At 39.1% G+C, this 21,625-nt stretch overlaps 1 protein-coding gene across 1 annotated transcript in view; it reads right to left on the bottom strand.

The window, feature by feature from the left end:
- TENT2 (terminal nucleotidyltransferase 2) overlaps positions 1–20,694 on the bottom strand; it is a 37,652-nt gene extending 16,958 nt beyond the window's left edge. Inside the window, exons 1-10 of the mRNA XM_035099790.2 lie at positions 20,556–20,694; positions 11,613–11,777; positions 11,187–11,303; positions 9,904–10,153; positions 8,967–9,081; positions 8,772–8,863; positions 6,426–6,492; positions 5,223–5,292; positions 1,773–1,849; positions 98–226 (exon numbers count right to left, since the gene is read on the bottom strand). Of these exons, the coding sequence (XP_034955681.2) occupies positions 98–226; positions 1,773–1,849; positions 5,223–5,292; positions 6,426–6,492; positions 8,772–8,863; positions 8,967–9,081; positions 9,904–10,153; positions 11,187–11,303; positions 11,613–11,740 (1,045 nt within the window). The 5' untranslated portion in view covers positions 11,741–11,777; positions 20,556–20,694. The remainder of the gene's footprint in view (positions 1–97; positions 227–1,772; positions 1,850–5,222; positions 5,293–6,425; positions 6,493–8,771; positions 8,864–8,966; positions 9,082–9,903; positions 10,154–11,186; positions 11,304–11,612; positions 11,778–20,555) is intronic.
- Between the last annotated feature and the right edge of the window lie 931 nt (positions 20,695–21,625).

Raw genomic sequence — 21,625 nt, 5'->3', positions numbered from 1 at the left:
TAGAACAGTGGCTAAAGGTAAGCAGGGAGCAATCCAAGTAAGTAAGTAAGTCAGGGGTCGGGGGGGGGCAGACTACCAAAGTTTAAAATATACTTACTTTGTAAATAGTGCAAAACCATCAACACAAGACTATAGCTGCTTAAAGTGCCTCGGCTGGCATCATTTATGCCACGAAAACTTGCCCACTTCTTAACAACAAGCACTAATGGACGCACTCGACTCTCAACTGTGAACAAAACCAAACAAAAATGTATCAGGCAGAGCAGCTGAGCCAATCTCATTAGACACACACCTATTATAAAGCTCCACACACACATACATGTATTCCCACTTTTTCAATGAATATATCATTGCCACCCACTATTCAAAAATTGTAGATACCAAATGGTATACAGTGGTACCTTGGTTTACGAACTTAATCCGTTCTGGAAGTTCGTTCTTAAACAAGTGTTCTTAAACCCATAGCAGCGGGAGACTCAATTTACAAATGGAACACACTCAACAGGAATCGAAACATGTTCTGCTTCCAAGGCAAAGTTCACAAACCAAAACCACCTACTTCCGGATTTGCAGCGTTCTTAATCCAAGTTGTTCATAAACTAAGCTGTTCTTAAACCAAGGTACCACTGTACTGCCTTTTAAATAGTTTTTACCAGTACTTCCTTGCTGTCCCTTATGCTTGGAAGTGGCTTCCATTCCTATGGAAATCCACCTCTCTTAATAGTGACCTTTTTGTATGAAGCCTTTGGGCTTAATCGCTGGTCCATCTCCCTGGCCAAAATAAGAAAGAGCAACAATATTTGATTATACTAATCCCGTGTTATATTTTCTTCTCTTGCCCCATTCCCTTCTTTGTTTTCAAACCCTAAGCTTTCCCTTTCCACCTCCTCTCTGTGCTGTCTCCTGGTACAATTTAAATTTAGAATATTTAAGCTTTTTTGAGCGAAGTCCAGTCTTTTTAACTTATATTGTTCAGTAAAAATGACATTGATGGTGATGTCCTATATACTAACAGTAAAGTCATTCTCTGAAGGTGTATCCTTAGCACCAGCCGTGCATTAGAGATATATTCATGTTTAGTGGGGGCTGCCTCATGGTTTGCACAAGTCCAGAAAAGCTTGAAAAAAATGTAACGGGAGGGGAGAAGGAGTCACCAAAACAGCTCAGTGGTCTACTGACTGTTTGTGTGGTGGTGGTGGTAGGGAAACAGCACACCTGGAATGGGGAAAGGAATGAAGTACAGTGGAAAACAGCAGGACCATTCCTTGCTACAACATTTTGTTGCAGGTCCCTTTTGTCTAAATAATAATAATAATAATAATAATAATAATAACAATAGTAATAGAACAGTAAGTAAATTATGAGACTAAATTATATCAGGCCTATATTAAACTGAAAGCATTAGGCAGTGAACAAAGTAATAATAATAATAACAATAATAATTAATTTATACCCCGCCCATCTGGCTGAGTCTCCCCAGCCACTCTGGGCGGCTCCAAATAAAATAAAGTAGCAATTGAAAAGTATGCCTCAACAACTGAATTTCGACACATTTGGTGTGTTTTTAATAATAATAAAATGTTTGCAGCTTAATCCTACACAAGTTTCCTCAGAAGTAAGTCCCGCTGAAATAGCTGGATTTACTACCAAGTATGCCTATCTAGTATTGAAGCTTAGATACTGTACTGAGTAGCATCTCAGTTTGCAAACACAGAAAGAGCATCTTAGGTAACTGACCATATATATATATAAATAAAATACAGATTACTTACTGTATGCATAGGTTCTGAGAAGGAATGTATTTCTTATTCCTACAACATTGTTTACATTCAAGTCAAACTCCACACAGCTAGAGGAGAGAAAAAAATAAATTTGCACAAGGACTTTAACAAATAAATCCTATATATTTATTAGGATTTATATATTGCTTAATCACAATAACACACAGCTAAGGAAAACTTTTCAAAATAAATAAAGATCCCTAAATTGTATTTTTCATAGGTTTGCTGAAACAAAAAAGTTTTCAGCAGGCGCCTAACACAATTATTTATTATGGTATGACTAAAAACATTGTTGTGGAACTGATTTACAAACACAAGCCTGCTTTGCTTTTCAGAATACCATCTGTGTTTCATTTGTGTGCAAATGTAAACAAAAACAGGGCTAGTGTTTTCAGAACTGTCACTCGTCTGAAAAAGTTGGGATTAAAACCCTATAATTTCTTGGTACAGCATGCTGTCATCTCCACCCAGTAGTTGGGCAATAAACTCAAGTGTTCCTGCCACTGTAACCTATTTCCCACTTCAATGAGACATTTTTCTGGAGTGATCATTCCCGAAAGTGCATACCAATGATGAGAAATTTGGAAACCATAGAATATGCTGAAACACCCAGAAACATCTTTGCTGAGCCACAAACAATTGCAAGTTTTCCAAATATTACCATTTTCAACTTTACGTGATTTACAGATAAAGTCCCTGCATCCATGAAAAGTGTTAACAGCCAAAACACCCTTTAGTGAGTGGACAATACCAGAAATGTGAAGCTTTAAGCAAGCTTTTTTTACTGAGCAGGTTATCATGCCACCTCAGATCTGGTACTCTCTGGCCTGGCAGCTCTAGATGTGGAAGGTTGGGCTATGGATCAGTGGGAAATAAAATGCACTTGGCTTCTGCTCAAAGGCATTTGCTGCTTTATGTGTTCCAGTACTGAGCACAGGCAACAATTAAGCGCTGCTCACAATCTAACTCTCAATTTGCTCCATATAGCAAGCCACATATTTAAGCAGACACATAATTTATCAAGGTCCTGGGAAAATGGATTCTAATGAATTCTAAAGCAGGATTGAACAACTTAATATAATTAAGGTAACTGTAATGGATTGATCTTAGCTGGAAACCAAAGCCTTGTGACAAGTAGCAAGTTAGCACAAAAGGTACAAAATTATTTTCCACTTTACTAAGAGAACCAGGAAATTCTGACAAAGTTTGGAGTAGCAGAAGTGCAGAGAATAATGTACTTGCCCCCTGATACTTGGCAGAAAACTATGTGCTATAGCAAAGAGAAACGAAGAGCAATCCAAGCAGGCAAGAATCCCTGGCAGAACTATCGCCACATCCAACGCCCTGCCAGCTAGCGGGACCAGTGTTGAAGAGAGGGCTCCTTCCCCATTAAGAAGAGTCTTGTGAATCAGGCCAACTAATCCAGCACTTTGTTTGTACAGTGGCCAACTAGATCCCTAAAGAGAGCCCACAAGCAAACATGTGTGCAGCAGCACTCTCCCCATCAACTGGTATTCAGAAACATTCTGCCAACAGCGGAGGTGGAACACAAGCCTTATCTTCCATAAATGTGTTTAATCCTCTTTAAAGCCATCCAAGTTGGTTGCAACCACTCTCTCTTGCGGGAGCAATCTCCATAGTTTAACAAACGACACTGTGAGTAAGTGTCTGTCCTAAATCTTCCAACATTCAGCTTCATGGGATATTTGAGTTCTAGTGCTATAAGGAAGAAAAAAAACTCCTCTATCCACTTTCTCCACACAATGCATAATTGTATATACCTCTTATCATGTCTCCTCTCACTCACCCTTTCTCTAAACTGAGAAGCTGCTAATGTTACAATCTTTCCCCACAGGGGAAGTTCATTATCCCCGCTCTCTCATTTACTTTGGTGGGAGGGAATTAATTCTGCCATCTTCAAGGCTGGAGTATGTTCAGGGCATGTTGGGGAAACCAAAGCATTAAGGATCTTGCAGATCTCTGCCCCTCCATATCCTATTTTAGGGTTCCCACATTTCAAAAAGTGAAAATCCAGACAAAAAATGTGAGCTTTTTTGGGGGGGGGCAAAGTTGTTGAGCCAAAGAAATCAACACTTCCGATATGGGCTGCTTAAACACCTGGATTTTCCCAGACATTTAAACCAATTTCTTACAATTCTGCTGCTTGGAGCTCTATCCTATTTTTCTTACCACCACCAGCAGGACAGTGGCAGAGCTTTCCACGGCTGCCCCAGGGGACCTCCAGTGGCCAACATGCCAATCTAGCACATCCTCTCACCCTTTAGCCATCCTCCCAGGGAGTATTTCATAGCCGAGATTAAATAAAATGTGGGTGTTGAAGATTTATCCCCACCAACCAGGCAATAACAGAAAAGCTTTAAAAAACATGCTTCAGAGGTCAAGGAAGATAGAATACAAACAAGCTTCTAGTTAAGTGAATGCTTAAAAAAAATTCTGCTGCAGAAAAAATGAATGTGTGATGCTAAAGGGCTGGATGGTGACAATCACGTAGTTACTTTATTTACACTACCCAAAAACCCTCTGTGTTGTCTCACACCATCACTGAATATTGCTTGCTGCCTTGAGAACATAGGAAGCTGCCTTCTAAAGGCTCAGATGACTGAGCCATCTCACACAGTATAGGCTACTTCAGTAGCAGCAGCTCTCCAGGGTTTCTGGCAGACATCTAGTATATCACATCACCTCACACCTGATCCTTTCAACTAGAGGTGTTGAACTAGGGCTTGGAGCTTCTGTGTTCAAAGTCTGTGCTTTACCACTGGAGTACAACACAGTTAATAGTAAGACAGACACAGAAAGACAGGCAAAAACAAAAACAGAGACTTAAAAGAAGAAGTCTTAAGAGATAAGCTGGAAGAATCAGCTGAAACAAAAGCAGAATCAACCACTGCAGACTTTGTTATTTCTATAAATAATGCAAATCAGATGTAAATACAGACATGAAAACTTGTGTTTTAGCCACATTGGGATTCTGATGAAGTACAACCTCCCACAAAGACATGGCAAAGCAGAAAGAAGAGATCCACTGTATGCCTCCCAACCTACTCTCCAGCTCTAAAGTGAATTAGGGCCCATTTATATTGTATTAAAATAATGAATGGAATACGATCCATTTATTATGTAAGCCATTTATTGGAGAAATTAAATCAGCTGTCACACAGAGAATCACTCTGCTATAAATAAAATATAACAGCATAAAAGGCAAGCATATCAAAATACCAGGACATACCTTAAGTCCCACTGAAATCCATAAAGAACAACTCACTTTTGATTCATTTTCCACTGATTATACAACTGGGGCATACAGTGGATTGGGTAACAGTAACCATTATCTTATTAAGAACTATGCCACACAATAAAAAAAGAACCCAGCACATTTTTCAAGAACAAGATCTAAAAACTAATGGAAATTATAGTTACCTGACTTTGTCCCTGAACTTCACTATTGGCACTTTTGCTCGAATCAGCTGAGGTCTCTCAATATAGTTTGCTGAAAGGGAAGGGGGTAAAGGACATCTCACAGATATATTAAACAGCATTGGGCAAAACAATTACACTGTTTTACCCTGATCAGATAAGAGTTAGAATGATAAAGGGTTTTATGACACAGCAATTCTTAAGCTGTGCTGCAACAAACATGCACACATTTCAATCATTCCTATTCAGTTCATGGATAAAATTGTATTTGGTCAACCATCAGATCTCATTAATTACCAAGTTCAAGACCGACTGCAGTTGTTTTTTAAAAAAACACTAAGAAAGCATGCAGATTAATGCCTTGGGCACACTGACAGATGACCTTAATAAGACACTTTATGCCCTTAAAGCTGGTTTGGAAGCTGCAGCTAGTACAGAATGTGGAAGCTGTGCTGCTGAGTGGGGCTACCCACCATGAGCCCCACTTTTGAAATACGGTAACTGCACTGGCTGCCACTTTGCTACCAATCCAAGGTTAGTGTTCTTTTGTTTCCTTATAAAGCCTTAAACAACTCAAGAACAGTAGGAACACCATCCATGCCCTTATATAGACATCTTAGAATGTGACCAGTCTACTGAGATCCATATTGAGATACAGAAGGGAACAATGCCGGAGCGTATGTTAACGCCGCCCAGGGCACACGCGTGGGTCACCCCCCCCCAAAGGGTGCTGAGGAAGCCTACTGCAGTTCACCTTGCACAGGGGGCACACTTGCGCACCAGTGTCCAAGAGAGGAGAGGGGCGGGGAAGCTGCTGCCAACTCTCCTCCTCCTCTCCGCCCCTGGATCAGACCCCTTCCAAAAGAACGTAAGCACCAACTATGATTAAGCCAAACATTAAGTACAATTGGGTGGCTTTACTACGGCTTTTGTATTTGTGCTGTATTTTAATGCGCTGATTTTAAGAGAAGTGTATTTGTATTGTTGTGAGCCGCCTTGGTACCAGTGATGAATGGCAGCATAGATATGCCTTAAATAATGAATTTGCGGGGAACCTCAAATCCAAGCCATTCATTTGGGCAGGCATAAATGCAGTCTTAATTAAGTTCAATTTGAACTTTTTCATGTAAGGGTTTCTTGCCCATTAGTGCATATCACAAAGCATTAGCCAACAATAATTTCACTATAACATAGTCCAGAACTTACAAAGCTTCCGACAGAAGTGTTTTTGGAGAAAGCTGAGGATGTGTCTTGCTTCAGTCTTCTGATTAATCTGAAATAAATTACGTCCATTAATACTCAGATGCATTCAGGAAATGAGTGAGGGTTGTATCCAAAAGTGCAGGACTTCCCCTTCCCCTCTTCTCCTCACATACCCACACAATCTGCTTCAGAGGGTCCCCCAACCATCTGCAGCAGTTTTTGATAGTGTGCAGGGGGCTGCAGGGAAGAGGGGGAGGTTTTGTTGTGCAAGTAGAATGGCAGTGTTGAATACAACCCTGAATATTTTATATCTATTAAAACAATCCAGTGGAGGCATCTGTTAAAAACACATGAAATTAAATAGAAGCTAATTAAGAGATCACATCTTTCTACATCCACCTTTGCAACAACCTATGCATCCCTAACGTTCATGTGTCATTTATGAAACAAGACCCAAAGGGTTAAAATGATCAGAGCTTGGGTAAGAACACACTGGGAGTCCCATTCAGGGCAGGTCCTGCAACATACCCGAAGTAAAGAATCCAGTTTGGAGGTATCATTGAAGGACAGATAATTGTCGTGTGTGTGTGTGTGTGTGTGTGTGTGTGTGTGTGTTTTCACTCCTTGGATATAACATTGGTTTTTTCCACCTCAGGCCCCCAAATTATATTATGTAACTCTGATAATACAGCACCTCCATTAGTTATATTTTTGAGTGCTCAGTTCATAGTGCAAGTTTTAAGGTATTAAATGTTACATGGCCCCAGGCCAGAGTACCTTAGAGGAGGGGTTATTGGCTTGGTTTGTTCTGGTTTTTATTATGTATTTTGTGTTTTTATCTTGTGAACCACTCTGAGATCTACAGATGAAGGACAGCATATAAATTTAATAAATAATTCTAATATAACAACAACAATACTGGGAGTGTGGGATACCAGGAATAAAATAATTGGAGTGATTTTGCTCTGTCATTTACTGAAAAAATACTTGTTATGCTCACACACCATTTTTCACTTAAGATCAGAAAACAGAAAAAATTATCAGAACTAAAGTGAGACACTGCGAGTTAGGTTACACTTCCTGGAATACAACTTAAACCCCTACTTGAATAAGGTGTATTTGCATAATGAGTATTGCTAATCATTAACAGCTTTCATGAGGAATGAGAATAATGCAAGTAGGTCTTTTTAAAAGCACAATTAAAGCTAATGCAGCGTGTAATGCAGGAAACCACCACTGTTAATCTAAGTGATAGTATGGTTCCAGAAATGTGATTATTTTATTCAAATTATCTGGTGAAGTTTCCATTCTATTAAAAGGTGCTCTTTAAAAAAATATGCATATGATCCATCACTAATTGCCCTTTTTTCTTCTCGGCTACAGAGAAGCAGATTCATTTTGGTTTTTTGCTACAGGTTCTGCTCCTCTGAAGTGTGCCCCCCCCCATCTTAAAAAGAAATTCAGTGTCTTATGTCAGCTGCCTTGTTTTCTGCCTTTACATACAGAAAAGAATGTATACGTGAATTCTGCAAGTATACCTTTGGTGGGGTGGCTGTGTGTGACCTTATGCATCTGATTGCCCAGTAGGCAGAAGGAAGAGCCAGGTAATATGAACTGGCTCTACCATAGGGATGAGGAACCTTTCCCTGGGGGCATAATTAGGTCTATCACCAGTTCCAACTTGGCTGCTTCCTCCAAACCACATCCACCTATTCCACATGTGGCGTGGCTTGCTGTCTCGCCAATCGGCTGATTGGCAGTGAAAATAAACCAGCTAGGATCAGCTGCACAATTGAGTTCTCCATGGGCAACTCCACAGCCAGTTGATCCCAGCAGAAAAGCAAGATCCCTGGGAACTCCCTTGCCAGTCAATCCCTGAAGAGACTTGCAAAGAGCTCAGAGTGCTTTAAAGAACTATTTATTAACTGATCTGAAGTAGTTCAAAGTACTGTGCAGGGTTCTTTGCAAGACAGGCATGCCACTCTGAAGTCCTTGTGATGTCAAGTGATCGAAAGGTGGGTGGCCCTGCCCACCTATCATATTTGGCCTGTAAGGGTTAAGGGAGATAAGGACCAGGCCAATTCTTCACCACCGTTCTACAAGCACAAAAATATTTACATTTGACCATGATTTGTTGGGGGCCCAAGTCATCATGCAGTGGCAGAAAATGCAAAAAGAAAAAGACTCAGGTTTAGAATTTCATTAATTTCCTTTTAACTAAATTTGTTAAAGATCTCAGGCATCACAGCCCCTTCCTACACTGCAGCTCTCCTTCCAACCTCACTTAGAAAAAAGCTGAATCTTGGAAAGCCATTTTCACAGACAGCAGGTTTTCCTTCTAGTACTTACTGGCTGCTCTTTAACCACCAGGCACAGGTCACCATCGCTGCTACGAGTACCAAATCCATTTAGCGAGGATCCAACCAAAAAGAGTCTACTATCTGCAAAGAAAGAACCATACAATAAAATCTTATTCTTTAGAAGGAGGGAATAATTAAAAACATGACTATTTGAGTGCCAGAAATGTATGGAATGATAACATACTTGGAAAGATCTGCTGAATTTCCCTCTGCAGTTGTGCTCGGCAAAGCTCTTTTTTGTTCAAGTCATAGGTTTGTTGTTGACACACTTGAAATAATTCCAGTATTTGCTGACTTAGCTTAACAAATGCAAAACAAACAACAAACCAGCATTTACTATACAACTATCAGTATGATCTATTATACATATTATACATATATAGTAAATATATTTGTGTGCACACTTTTAAAAATGTTTCCCCCCCAAATCACCTATCAAAGTCATACGAGAATTTACTGTAAATAAAGGATTTAGCAGGAGCCTGATTAGTGAGACTGATAATTTAAAAGCACTCTAAATTTTGCTATTCTACAGAAAAACATCTGTTCTTGGACAGTACACAGGCAATTAAAATTGTTATTCTTCCTGCAATAATACGTGGCTGCATAGTGTTACTAGTGCTGCTTGAACACAATCAGCACTGTGGAAGTTTTACTATTAAAAGCAGTGTTCCTGTTTCATGTGTTTCTTCAATCTGCTCCTACAATAGAAGCAGGCATCCTCCTTGCAACCACAGGATAAATCATTTACTATTATCCTTCAACATTCTGCCATTCCCATTGCAGTCTGGGGCAAAGGTGACAATTCAGATGCACATTCCCCAGCATCCTTCAATTATATTTTAACTAATTATTATTATTATTTTACAAAAAGCACTGGCTGTGCCAAAGAATCCCAACACACTCACTCTCCCTCCCTCCCTCCCTTGGGAATGATGTTACTGGTTCTATATTGACTGATGGCAGGAGTGGAAATCTATACTTGCTCAAAGAGTCATCCTTGCTCTAAGATTCAGCACATTGGCTCTGTTTAAAATACCCTTCAGCTCCTCTTGCAGTCCAGGATTTGGGAACACAGAAAACTTTATAGAAAGGAAAAGAGCGCTCATTCTCAATTTTACCTTATCTTTGGCCACAGGGAGTGCAGTTTCTATAAGGTCAGGAAATGAAGCTTCTTGTAAGGGTGGCACACATCCTGTCAAATCAGAGATGTAATGTGCTGGAAATAATGGTGAAGGAATTGATCCAGGGAATGACCGCCTGTGATCTTCTGGTAAAGGCACTACTTGGTTAGCTGAAGCAGATTCATGATGAGGTGAATGAAATCGCTGGCGCTTCACTTGATAAGGAACATCCTGCTCTTTCAGCCTCCTAAAAATGTAAGAGGGGTTTGACAATTCCAGTTTCACTACTTAAATATGCAGGAGGGGGGAGACTGAACTGTCAATGCTACCAATTAATTACTGTGAATATTCTAGCAAGACTGTGTATTATTTTGAAAGAGGAATGCCCAACTTTGATATGATGCAAATAAGGTCTTAAAACAGGGTGCAAAAGAATGTGCAACTGCTCACTTTGTGCCCCATAGGAAAACAATGCTAGATCAAATTGCCAAGCCATTCTTATGCACAGCAAATACAGTTCTCATTCTGAAATACTACCTATTCAAGTGAGCAGTTTTGAATCTGAAGAGAGTGCTACAGTGAGAAGTTGTGTGCAATGTGTGCCCTGTGATAAAAGTGGGAAGGAAGAGGAAGTGGTCCATGGGGGACGATGATGACTCAGGATCCAGTCTACTGGCCAGGTCTTATTCCTCACACACTTCACCCTTATCAGTACAGCAGTAAATCTGGTTCACACATTCTCATGAGAGCATAAGACCAACCCTTCCAGACCAGACCAAAAGCATACTGCTTCTGGTCTTGAAAAAAATACCAGTAAAGATTCAGGGACCAACACCTAAAAATGCCAGGGTCTCCTCTGTTTATCTGCATATGGTATGACTCCATTGTTTTCAGTAAAGTTACCAAAGCTACAACAGATGTGTTCACAGCCATTTTCCCTTGTGGTTATGGGAAGGGAATAGTCACTCCCTAGCTTTTCTGTGGTTGCAAATAGGAAAAGAAAACGCATGAACAATGCCACAAACACATAGCAATATGCACCCTTGAGAACAGTGGAGAAAAAAAGCTGGGTGGGAAATGATTCCAAACTTCCCATTTTGAGTGTGTTAGCATCTAACAAGATAGGCATCATAATAAACAAAATGTGGGGAAAGTGTCATAAAAAGTCTCAAAGAGTTACACCTTTAATAGGGGGCCACTTCAGTATTATATTTATATTATTTAACAGTGCTTTATTCTAAGGGAACATAACATGGGAGAGAACCACAGAATGCACTTACTTTCTGCCTCGGAATGATGCAGGTGCAGCTGATGTATGCACTGGGCTGCCATTTCTATAGGCAAAAGGTGGAGGTGAAACAGGTGGGATGGTCAGAAGATTACCACTTACTGGAGTTCTAGGAAGATTAAAATGCAGTATGATTATTCATGCCAGTGTTTTGAATTTAAATTTAAACATTCATACAGTAATTACTTAAGTAATAAAGTGAACATGCATGCTACAATTCAGAACTGTGATGAAATACAAACTACTCAAGTTTATTACTCAAACTTTATTTTCACTGCAAACCTAAAGCTCAATTGGACATTAAATTGCTTCTCTGTGGTAGTTTATGTGATAATGTTAACACTGCAAGTAGGCTTTTTAAAAAAGCCAAGATTTGTTTCTGGCAGCAAATTTCAGATTAAAATTCTACCATACTTACGTTGTACTCTGGAATTGCTGGTGAAAGAGAACAGGAGGTATGTTCACTGGAAGATTAATGAAGAAGTTGTATTGTTGATGTTCTAGTGGGAAGGGTGGATGACCCAAGTTGGAAGAATTTGGGAACATGCTCTTCTATGCTGAAAGTAAACATGTATTCTTCTACCTATATCAAATATTATTATTATTATTATTATTTAAAAAACAGAAATCAGGCAACTAAAGTAAGTCATAAGGTTTACATATATTAACCATTACTACAAGCTGATAACTTCAGAGTGATTTTTGGCAATAACATATTGTTACAACATAATTTTCCTTAAATATTCACAAGCACAGACACATCAACATTAGTATTTATTATTTTCCAGATGCATTGGGAAAGCAAGGTAGGCACTCTTATTATTTCCAATTCATTATATTTAAAAGGGGGGTTAAGGCCTAAGCAGACCATATACGTTACCTTGAAATGCCCAACGTTCATAAACAGCACCCACAACTACTCTACAAGCAAATAAAGGTAAAGTAAAGGTAAAGGGACCCCTGACCATTAGGTCCAGTCGTGACCGACTCTGGGGTTGCGCGCTCATCTCGCATTATTGGCCGAGGGAGCCGGCGTATAGCTTCCAGGTCATGTAGCCAGCATGACAAAGCCGCTTCTGGCAAACCTGAGCAGCACATGGAAATGCCGTTTACCTTCCCGCTGTAGCGGTTCCTATTTATCTACTTGCATTTTGACGTGCTTTCGAACTGCTAGGTTGGCAGGAGCTGGGACCGAGCAACGGGAGCTCACCCCGTCACAGGGATTCGAACCGCCAACCTTCTGATCAGCAAGCCCTAGGCTCAGTGGTTTAACCACAGCGCCACCTGGGTCCCTACAAGCAAATAAAGACTAATCAATTATGAAAACAATTTTAGAAGCATTTATATGTTTTCCTCTATAAACAAGATCCCACTTTTGAACAAGGAGTAGGAGCCAACTGTTCTGTAAGAGTAAAGTTATTCTTTTTCCTTCAGAATTTAAAACTTCTATAGATTCTGATGGCATCTCCCAACTTAATAAAACAATATGCCAATAAAATAATGTGCCAAACAATGATCCAAGTGGGGTTTTTCCCTTCAAAAATTAAACTTGTATAGAATCCAATGAAGCCTCCAAATTTTATAAATAAAAGAATATGTTGAATCCAGTTGCATCAGACTGTTACTATCACACATTTTGGATACATACCCCACATTGGGCAAAAGATTCCTACATTGCAGGAGGCCTAACTAGATAACCCTCCTGGCCCCTTGTAACTCTACAGATCTGATTCTCCTATATGTTTAAATAAGGGCCCGACTTCCGGTTTTAACCGCGGATCGTGCGCGGGTGGAAAAGGGGAGCTCTGCTCTCCTGAACCTATAGCTGGATAAAAAGGGGGTTCGCAAGGCTAAGCGACCCCTCAAAAAAGGACAGGAAAGCAATTTCTGTCTGAGGCGTTGGCGGTTCCCCAAAGGGTCTACCGGAAACCTTCGCAAAAAAGCAGGAGGGGGAGACACTGGGCACTGTGACGGAGAAAGATCAACCTCGACCAGCAAAGAGTCGAAACCCGACGCGATCGGTAAAACTCCTTTAATTAAACCCCTTCAATAATCCCCGGGCGTGAAAGTAATTCAGGGTAAAGAAAGGATATATAAGGGATCCCCCCCACAAAAATTGGACTTTTTAAAGATCGGACAATATAAGAGTAAACTGTGGGGAGAGGGAAGGATCGGAAAAGGAGCATTGCATACAGCATACAGCAAGAGACACTGCCAGGGGGAAAGCAAGGAGAGACTAAGCTGGGGAGAAAAGCAACAAAAGTTACAAAACAAAGTAACATACATACAACAACCGTAGAACTGGGACGTAGGTTTGTAAAGAGAACTGTTTATCTAAATGAGAGCGAATGACGGACTGCATATATTTGTGAGTGCTTTTGGGAAACAATTGATACATGCAATTTTATTTTAAAGAATTAATGAAATAGGAGATTTGAAAATAAGCAGAAATAAAATGGCGACGGATTTTTAAAAGAACTATGACTAAGCAGACAAGGAAACAGGGAAGCAGTGAATGGGATATTTAAGGAGGACTGTTAAATAGTGAAAAGTCTATCATGCAGCGTAATACAGTGACACCAAGTGGTTGTAGAAACCTCAACGACAAACTTGCAACATTAGATAAAAAGGTGACAAAAGGGCGACACCGTGTGGTAAAAAAAATACTGCAAGGCAACTCAGTAAAATGGAAAAATCAAAGAAGTTAAACACAGGCTCTGCGATACAAAGAAGAACATCAATGGCAGAACATGAAATGGACCTCGAAGACTTAATTTTGAGTCTCAAGAGCGATATTGGAGAGGTCAAACTGGACCTTATATAAATTAAGAAAGAAAGAAATGAAATAAAGAAGGAAATGAATGAAAGAGTGAAAAGTTTGGAAGATAAAGTAGAAAAAGTGGAAGAAAAAATAGAATCCAATGAAAAAGACAAGCAAGAAATAAAAGACCAGATAAATAAAGTAGAGGAAAATTCCAGTAAGGCAATGGAGACGATCCAGGAAATACAAGACAAAAACCAGTCACTGGAAAACTCAATGAAAATTCTTGCAAAGGAAAAAAGAGAAGGAAAAAAGGAGGTGGAAAAGATGAATAAAGATATGGAAGAACAAAGGGCAGCCCTGGAAGCATCACAGGACGCCCTCGCGATGCTACAAATGAAATTGGGGGAGAAGATTTTGAGATTTAGAAATATCCCGGAAGTAGCAAATGAAGACATAGAGAAAAGATTGATAACTGCCCTGGCGAAGTGGTTGGACTTGGAAGAATTGGACATTGAGACACGGATAGAGGAGGCTTTCAGAATCAATTCTTAAAAAGCTAAAGCAAATAATTGGCCAGGTGATTGTTTAGTGACTTTTACAACCATGTGGTTGAGAAACAAAATCTTAAAAACCAAAGGGAAAAAGAAATTAGTTATGAAAGGAAGTGACGTAATCATCCTAAAAGAAATTCCACCACGGTTGATACACAAAAGGAAGAAATATCAATTCCTCGCCAAAGCACTGAAGGCCAAAAAAGTTTTCTTCAAATGGGAATATCCCGAAGGTATGGCGTTTTCATTTAAAGGAAGATGGAGGAGATTTGACACACCAGAGGCAGCAGATAGATTCTATAGAACTTATGCGCAAGAACTGGGAGGAGATAAAGCGAAAGCAATCAAAGATCAATCTTCTAGGACTGAGGAGGGGGAAGAAGACACCAGTGGAGAGGAACAGGAAGGAGAAGAGAGAGAAGAAGGAGAAGGAGAAGGAGAAGAAACAAAAGAATGAAAGAGAGACTGACAAGTTAATTAACAAAGGTTGCTGATTTTGTAAGTTTGTAATTTTGTAAGTTTGAAATTTAACAGCAAGACAAATGTAATTCACCGCATAAGAGAAAGCCAAATATTCTATGATTTCCTTGATCCTGTTTAGTGTAGGTAGTTACTTTTTAAGTACATTTAATATAATTATTTTTTCTTTGTACCGAAAAATTAATTACATCTATTTCTTTAAAAAATCATGGATAATATTGAATAAATATGAATTTCAGGATAACTTCATGGAACATGAATGGATTGAATAATAATAAAAACGAAACAGGGTGGGACACACACTAAAAAACAAACAAACTGGGATGTGATTTGTCTCCAGGAGACACATATAAACAAAAAACATGTGAGGGTAATGAAAAATGAGAAATTGGGAAAGGAATTTATTGCGGCCGATGTTAAAAAAAAAGAGAGGAGTTGTAATTTATATCAAACAAAAATGGAATCCGGAATTAATATGGACTGACAGGGAAGGTAGAATTGTAATGGTTAGAACAACGCTTGAAGGACAACAATGGATTTGGGTGGGTATATACGCTCCTAATGGAAGCAAGATGGTTTTATTGAAAAATTTGGAGAGTCAATTAATGAATTATATTGGGGGAAAATAATAATAATAATGGGAGACATGAATGGAATCATTGATCCAGAATTAGATAAAAAGGGAATGAAAGAGGAAAAGGGAAAAATAGGGCGATATTACCTAAGAAATTTGTGGAAATAATGGAAAATTTAAATTTACTAGATGCATGGAGATATAAAAACCCCATAACAAAAGAATATACACACATATCAGCACGCCATCAAATGGTGAGTAGAATAGACGCTATATGGGTTCCAAAGGAATTATCAATAAGAATTCACAAGGCGGAAATAGGACCTCAGACCCTGTCAGACCATAACCCAATGATTCTAACATTAAAAGAAGAACAAAAAGAAAAAAGGTGGAGGCTAAATGTCTTCATGTTAAATAACACCAAAATAATCCAGGAAGCAAAAGATTTATTAAAGGAATATCTTGTATTAAACAACAATGGGGAGGTCTAAGTTTGGGACGCGGGTAAAGCTGTAATGCGTTGGTATTTCATACAACAAAGTGCAAAATTGAGGAAAGCCAAAAATTTAAAGAAAGAAATGTTGCTACAGGAAATAAGGATAAAAGAAAAAACATTATACAAAAATAATACGAAAAAGGTAGAACAAGAACTTAAGATATTAAGAATGGAATTTGGAAAAAAATTGATCAAGAAATAGAACAACAAGTACAATTCTGGAAATATAAAAATTTTGAATGGGCAAACAAACCCAATAAATTATTGATTTGGGAAATAAAAAAGAAACGAAATGAAAAAATAATCAATAGAACAAGTCGGAAGGGAATTTTTTTAGTAAAACAGAAGAAATTATAAAAGTTTTCCAAAAAAATTATGAAACATTATATCAAAAAGAAGAAATTTCCAATCAGGAAATTGATGTTTTTTAAAATCAGTATCGATTACCACAAATTTCAATTGAAAAATTGGCTCATTTAAATAAAGAAATAACAATTTTAGAAATAATAGAAGCAATCAAGACTATGAAAAAAAGGAAAGCACCAGGCCCGGACGGGCTACCAATAGAATATTATAAAGAATTACAAGAAATTATATTAGAGCCCCTCAAAGAATTAATGAATTTAATATTAAAGAAAGGAATTATCCCCCAATCTTGGACAGAAGCCCAAATCATATTGATACCCAAATCGCAAACAGATACAGATGCCCCGGGTAATTACAGACCAATCTCGCTACTAAAGAGCGATTATAAAATTTTTACAAAAATTCTGGCTGATAGATTGAGTAGAATATTAGAAGACATCATACATAAAGACCAAGCGGGGTTTATTAAAGGGAGATACGCCAAAGATAATATAAGAAATGTGGTAAATATCCTGGAGTGTCTAGAAAATCGAAGGGATAAGCATGCAGCTTTATTATCCATAGACGCAGAAAAAGCGTTTGATAGGGTCTCGTGGCCCTTCATGTTGAAAACAATAGAAAATTTAAAATTAGGGGAAAAGATGGAAAATGCAATTAGAGCAATCTATAAAGTCCAAAAGGCCAATATATTAATAAATGGAAGATTGACAAATAAAATAAAGATCATGAGAGGCACCAGGCAAGGTCGCCCTTTATCTCCAATTCTCTTCATAATTACCTTAGAAATATTATTAAAAAAACATAAGAGAAGATGAAAAGATTAAAGGTATTATAAATGGCAAGAATTTTTTTTTAAATCAAAGCCTTTGCGGATGATATAATTATAACAACAGAAGACCCTATTTATTGCATTCCTAGAGCTATTGAAAGAATAAAAGAGTATGGAAAATTAGCGGGCCTAAAAGTAAATTATGAGAAAACTAAAATGCTAGTGAAAAATTTGGAAGCAAAAGAAAAAATAGAACTCCAGGAAAAAACAGGATTAAAGATAGCAACAACAAAAAAATATTTAGGCATACAAACAACAGTAAAGGGGATTGACTTGATACAAGAGAATTATACGGAAATATGGAAGAAATCAAGAAAAATTTGGAAACATGGGATAAATTGAAATTATCAATTCTGGGGAGAATATCATTAGTAAAAATGTGTGTTGTCTCTAAGATGATCTATTTGTTTCAAAATTTACCGATATTGGGAAGAGGGAAAAATTTTAAGTATTGGAAAAAAGATATTACCAAATTCATATGGAACGGCAAGAGGCCAAGGATAAAATACAAAATCATGATAGGCTATAGAGAAAGAGGGGGTTATTGGTTGCCTGATCTTGAAGTCTATCATGACGCAGCTGCAATAATGTGGATCAAAGAATGGATGGAACTCAAAGACACTGACGTATTAGATTTGCAAGGACAAGGACTGGCTTTCGGGTGGCATTATTATTTAATGAAGGAAAGGATTGAAAAAAGAATGTATTTATGTTTAATATTGTTAGAAGATCTTTATATTCAATATGGCAAAAATATCGAAGGTTCTTTGAGCCCAAGATACCCTGGTGGGTTTCACCACTTGAAATAGTAGCAGTGAGAAGAATTAATATGGAAAATAATTGGCCAACATATAAAGTATTATTAGAAGAAAAAGAGGGAATTCTAAAATTAAAAGAATATTCGGAAATAAACAATTTTCTAAATACCTGGTTACAATATTTTCAAATTAATCAAAGATTACAAATAGATAAAAAATTGGTTTTGAAAAAGAAATATCTAAATTAAATGAAATATTATTGGTAAATAAAGATAAATATATAAAAATCTTTATCAAATAATATTAAAATGGAATACAGAAGAAGAAATGACAAAAAGCTCCATGATTAAGTGGAGTCAAGATCTAGGAAAATTAATTTCAATGCAAAAATGGGAAAATTTATGGAAAAGGGATTCAAATTTCACGCCAAATTATGATTTAAAGGAAAATCTATTGAAAATGCAAAAGAGATGGCATTTAACACCTGCCAAATTGGCCAAAATATATCCAGGTACCAATAATTTATGTTGGAAATGTAATACAGAAGTTGGTTCATATATACATATGTGGTGGAACTGTAATAAAATCAGGGTGTTTGGGGAAATGATTTATAAAGAGTTAAAGAAAATTTTGAAATACTCATTTAAGAAATCCCCCGAATTATTTTTGTTAGGAATGATACCAGAGGATATGAATCTACAGGACAGATGTTGTACAAGTTATGCTGTTGCAGCGGTGAGAGTAATGATTGCAAAAAATTGGAAGGCCACAAATGTTCCAGATAAAGAAGAATGGCAACAAAAATTATATATTTATTATAATATGGTGATAAAATATGAACAAATTAAAGGAATAAAACTCAAAGATTCAAATAATAATTGGAAACCATTTATAGAATATATAAAGGATAAATTGGAGAAACCAAATCTCATATTAGATACATGAAAGTTCTATGAATAAACAATGAAATTGATAGTATATAATGAAATGATAAAATAAGAAAAATTAATAGAATTCAAGGGACTTAAGAAAAGTAAAGTAAAATAAGAGTGATGTAGAGAACGTATAAAGGAAAAATAAGGGAGAAACTCAGATCTGGTTGAGAAGTTGATGGGGGAGGGAAAGGGGAGGGATGACAGGGGGAAAGGAGGGAGGAGGGAAGGGTGGGAAGGGAAAATAAGACAACTGTAACAACAATGTTATGGCTGTATTTTTTTATTCGATTGTAATTATTGTGCAGTGATATCAATAAAATTATAAAAAAAACAAATCAGGGCCCAAAAGTAATTTAGTACAGGGCACAAATTATCATCTCCCTGTTCAAAGCACTCAGAGTGATCTGGAGATAAGGAATGAAGTAAAGAAGGTATCTGATGAAGAAAGCATATTAATGGGCAACTTCAATTACCCTAACACACACTGATTAAATACATGTTTGGATCATGATGAAAAGGAAAAAATTCTACATTTCCTAAATGACTGTGCCCTACAGGGGTTCCTACAGGCATCTGGCGAACCACTGTGGTTGGAAACATGATGCTACCTGTTTGTTCTGATCCAGCAAAGCTGTTCTATGATTCCCTGTCATTTCCATACCTAACCACATTAAACAATAAACATGCTCCACTGATTTCACCGATTTCCATATGCCTACCTTAACGGTGTCCTCGTTTTAGGCTACTAGTACCAGCGTACATATAAGCATCTGTGTGTTCCCTTCCAATCTTTTTAAACAGCCTCTCTCTCTCTCTAAACAGCCGTCATTGATTTTTTGCCTGCCAGTTACCAAATTCTACTGACAGCCACTTTGGTGACCTCAAAACACCCCCACCACTGTGCGCAGACCATGCCCCACCGATAAAGCATTTCCCCAGTAACCGTGAACGAGCTTGCTCTGGGTAGAACCTTGCCTGTCATAAGTGGCCCACCAGATACAGAATGAAACCTTCACATTTTATTTTGTTTTTTAATGAAACCGAGCAACCATCCAGCGCGGCCTTAGGAAGAAGCTCTTTCTGCCTGTGTTGCAGACATTCTTCAACACAGTTCCGTTCGAAGGATTTGGCAGCACACGCGAGTCCACGCGGGCATCGCCGGCGCTAGCGAGGCAACTTTCTGGTGGCCGCTAAGCTACAGAGAAAGCAGCAAACCCCCACCACCACCTCCGAACACCACTGACGTCACAAGGGCTGTTGTTCCTTATCGGCAATCCATACCCGGAGCATCTGCCAGGCCTTCGGGGGCCACCAGAACCCCCGCAAGACACTCGCGACCGCCGGGAGTCTCCCTCAAGTGTACCACCCTGCCTCTCCCCAGAGTTTGTAACACCTACACCCCCCATGCACAAGTACCTCAGGCCCAGCCGCTCCCCGCCCCTTGCCAGTATCTGAGAAACGACCCCTCCTTTCCCTCACACACCCGCCGGGTCTGGCGCCCCGCTCGCTTCCAAGCGACAATCTGGAGGGGGGCGGGAAATGCGCGAACGACCACGTAGAAACCGTTCCCAAAAAAAAGTCTCCTCCCCCAGATGGTATTCCACTTACTCCGGTGCGGGAGAGGCAGCTGACTGGGCAAAGGCCCAGCGCGCTCCGAAGCCAGCGGACTCGCCTCTGTTTTCTTCCCTTCCTCCTCTCTAGAGAGAAAGGGAAGGGAGAGGCGTGATCTTCCGGAAGTAACCCGGAACCGCTTGCACGAGGCCATCTCTATGGCTGAGGCCTCGTTCTGCCCCGGATCCAGAACTAGCAGAGGGGTAGCGAAGGTGTTCAAAGACGTCGTGAGCGCCCTTCCGTTGCCTCTCTCTCCGCTCCGCGGCGTTCCTCTCCATAGTAGTCGCTCCGGTCCCACTCTGCGCATGCGCCGCAGCCGGGTTTAAGCGCGACTAGCCGTCTGGAGTTTGCGCGGTTTTGCTTAGCGCCAGGCGAGGGTTGAGAGCGCGTCGTGATCGACCGGGGTGCTTCCTGGAGAGTGAAGCTTTATTTCGGAATGAAATGGCAAGGCATGGTATTGAAAAGAACTTGTTATCCAGTTGTGTGTGTGACTCAGGGTTCTCCCTTAAAGGCAGCGGGAGAGTTAGCCCCGTGGAAGATTCACCCATTTTGCATGCTAAAATTCCTCAGCTTGGTTAAGAAACAGGAAGGCGAATCCAGTCAAGTGTACAGTAGACCCGCTGAAAGCAATCGAGTTAAAACTACATGTCCCATTAATGTCAGGGGGGCTGCTTTGAGCACGACTGCCTTAAGCCAACCCAATACATATTTACTTAGAAGTAAGTCCCTCTTAATTATTAGGGTTTCTCCTCAACTCAAGGGCCATAACAGCCAATAACTTCTCAGGAAATGTATTTTACCAGCTATGCTTCTTGTTCGCAAGCTTCTGACTTCTTCAAACGTTTTATATTGCGACTGATGATGTGTACTGCTTTGGACACTTAAAATGTAAAAGTGAAACAAGATACAGTGTAGATGAATAAATCGACCATATAATGTGCATAGACATCAGTTACAGGTGAGGAGAAGCAGGTAGGCAATCAGTCTTTAATCTCTAAAGGGTGTCCCTCCTTTGTTCCCTGGTACTGTACCGTTAGCTTGCCGAGCCCCCAAAACTCTTAACTACC

The sequence above is a fragment of the Zootoca vivipara genome, chromosome 11 (genome assembly GCF_963506605.1).
Source record: "Zootoca vivipara chromosome 11, rZooViv1.1, whole genome shotgun sequence".
Lineage (NCBI taxonomy): Eukaryota > Metazoa > Chordata > Lepidosauria > Squamata > Lacertidae > Zootoca > Zootoca vivipara.
Note: the sequence above shows the minus strand (reverse complement) of the source record. Positions and strands in the feature narration are given on the sequence as shown.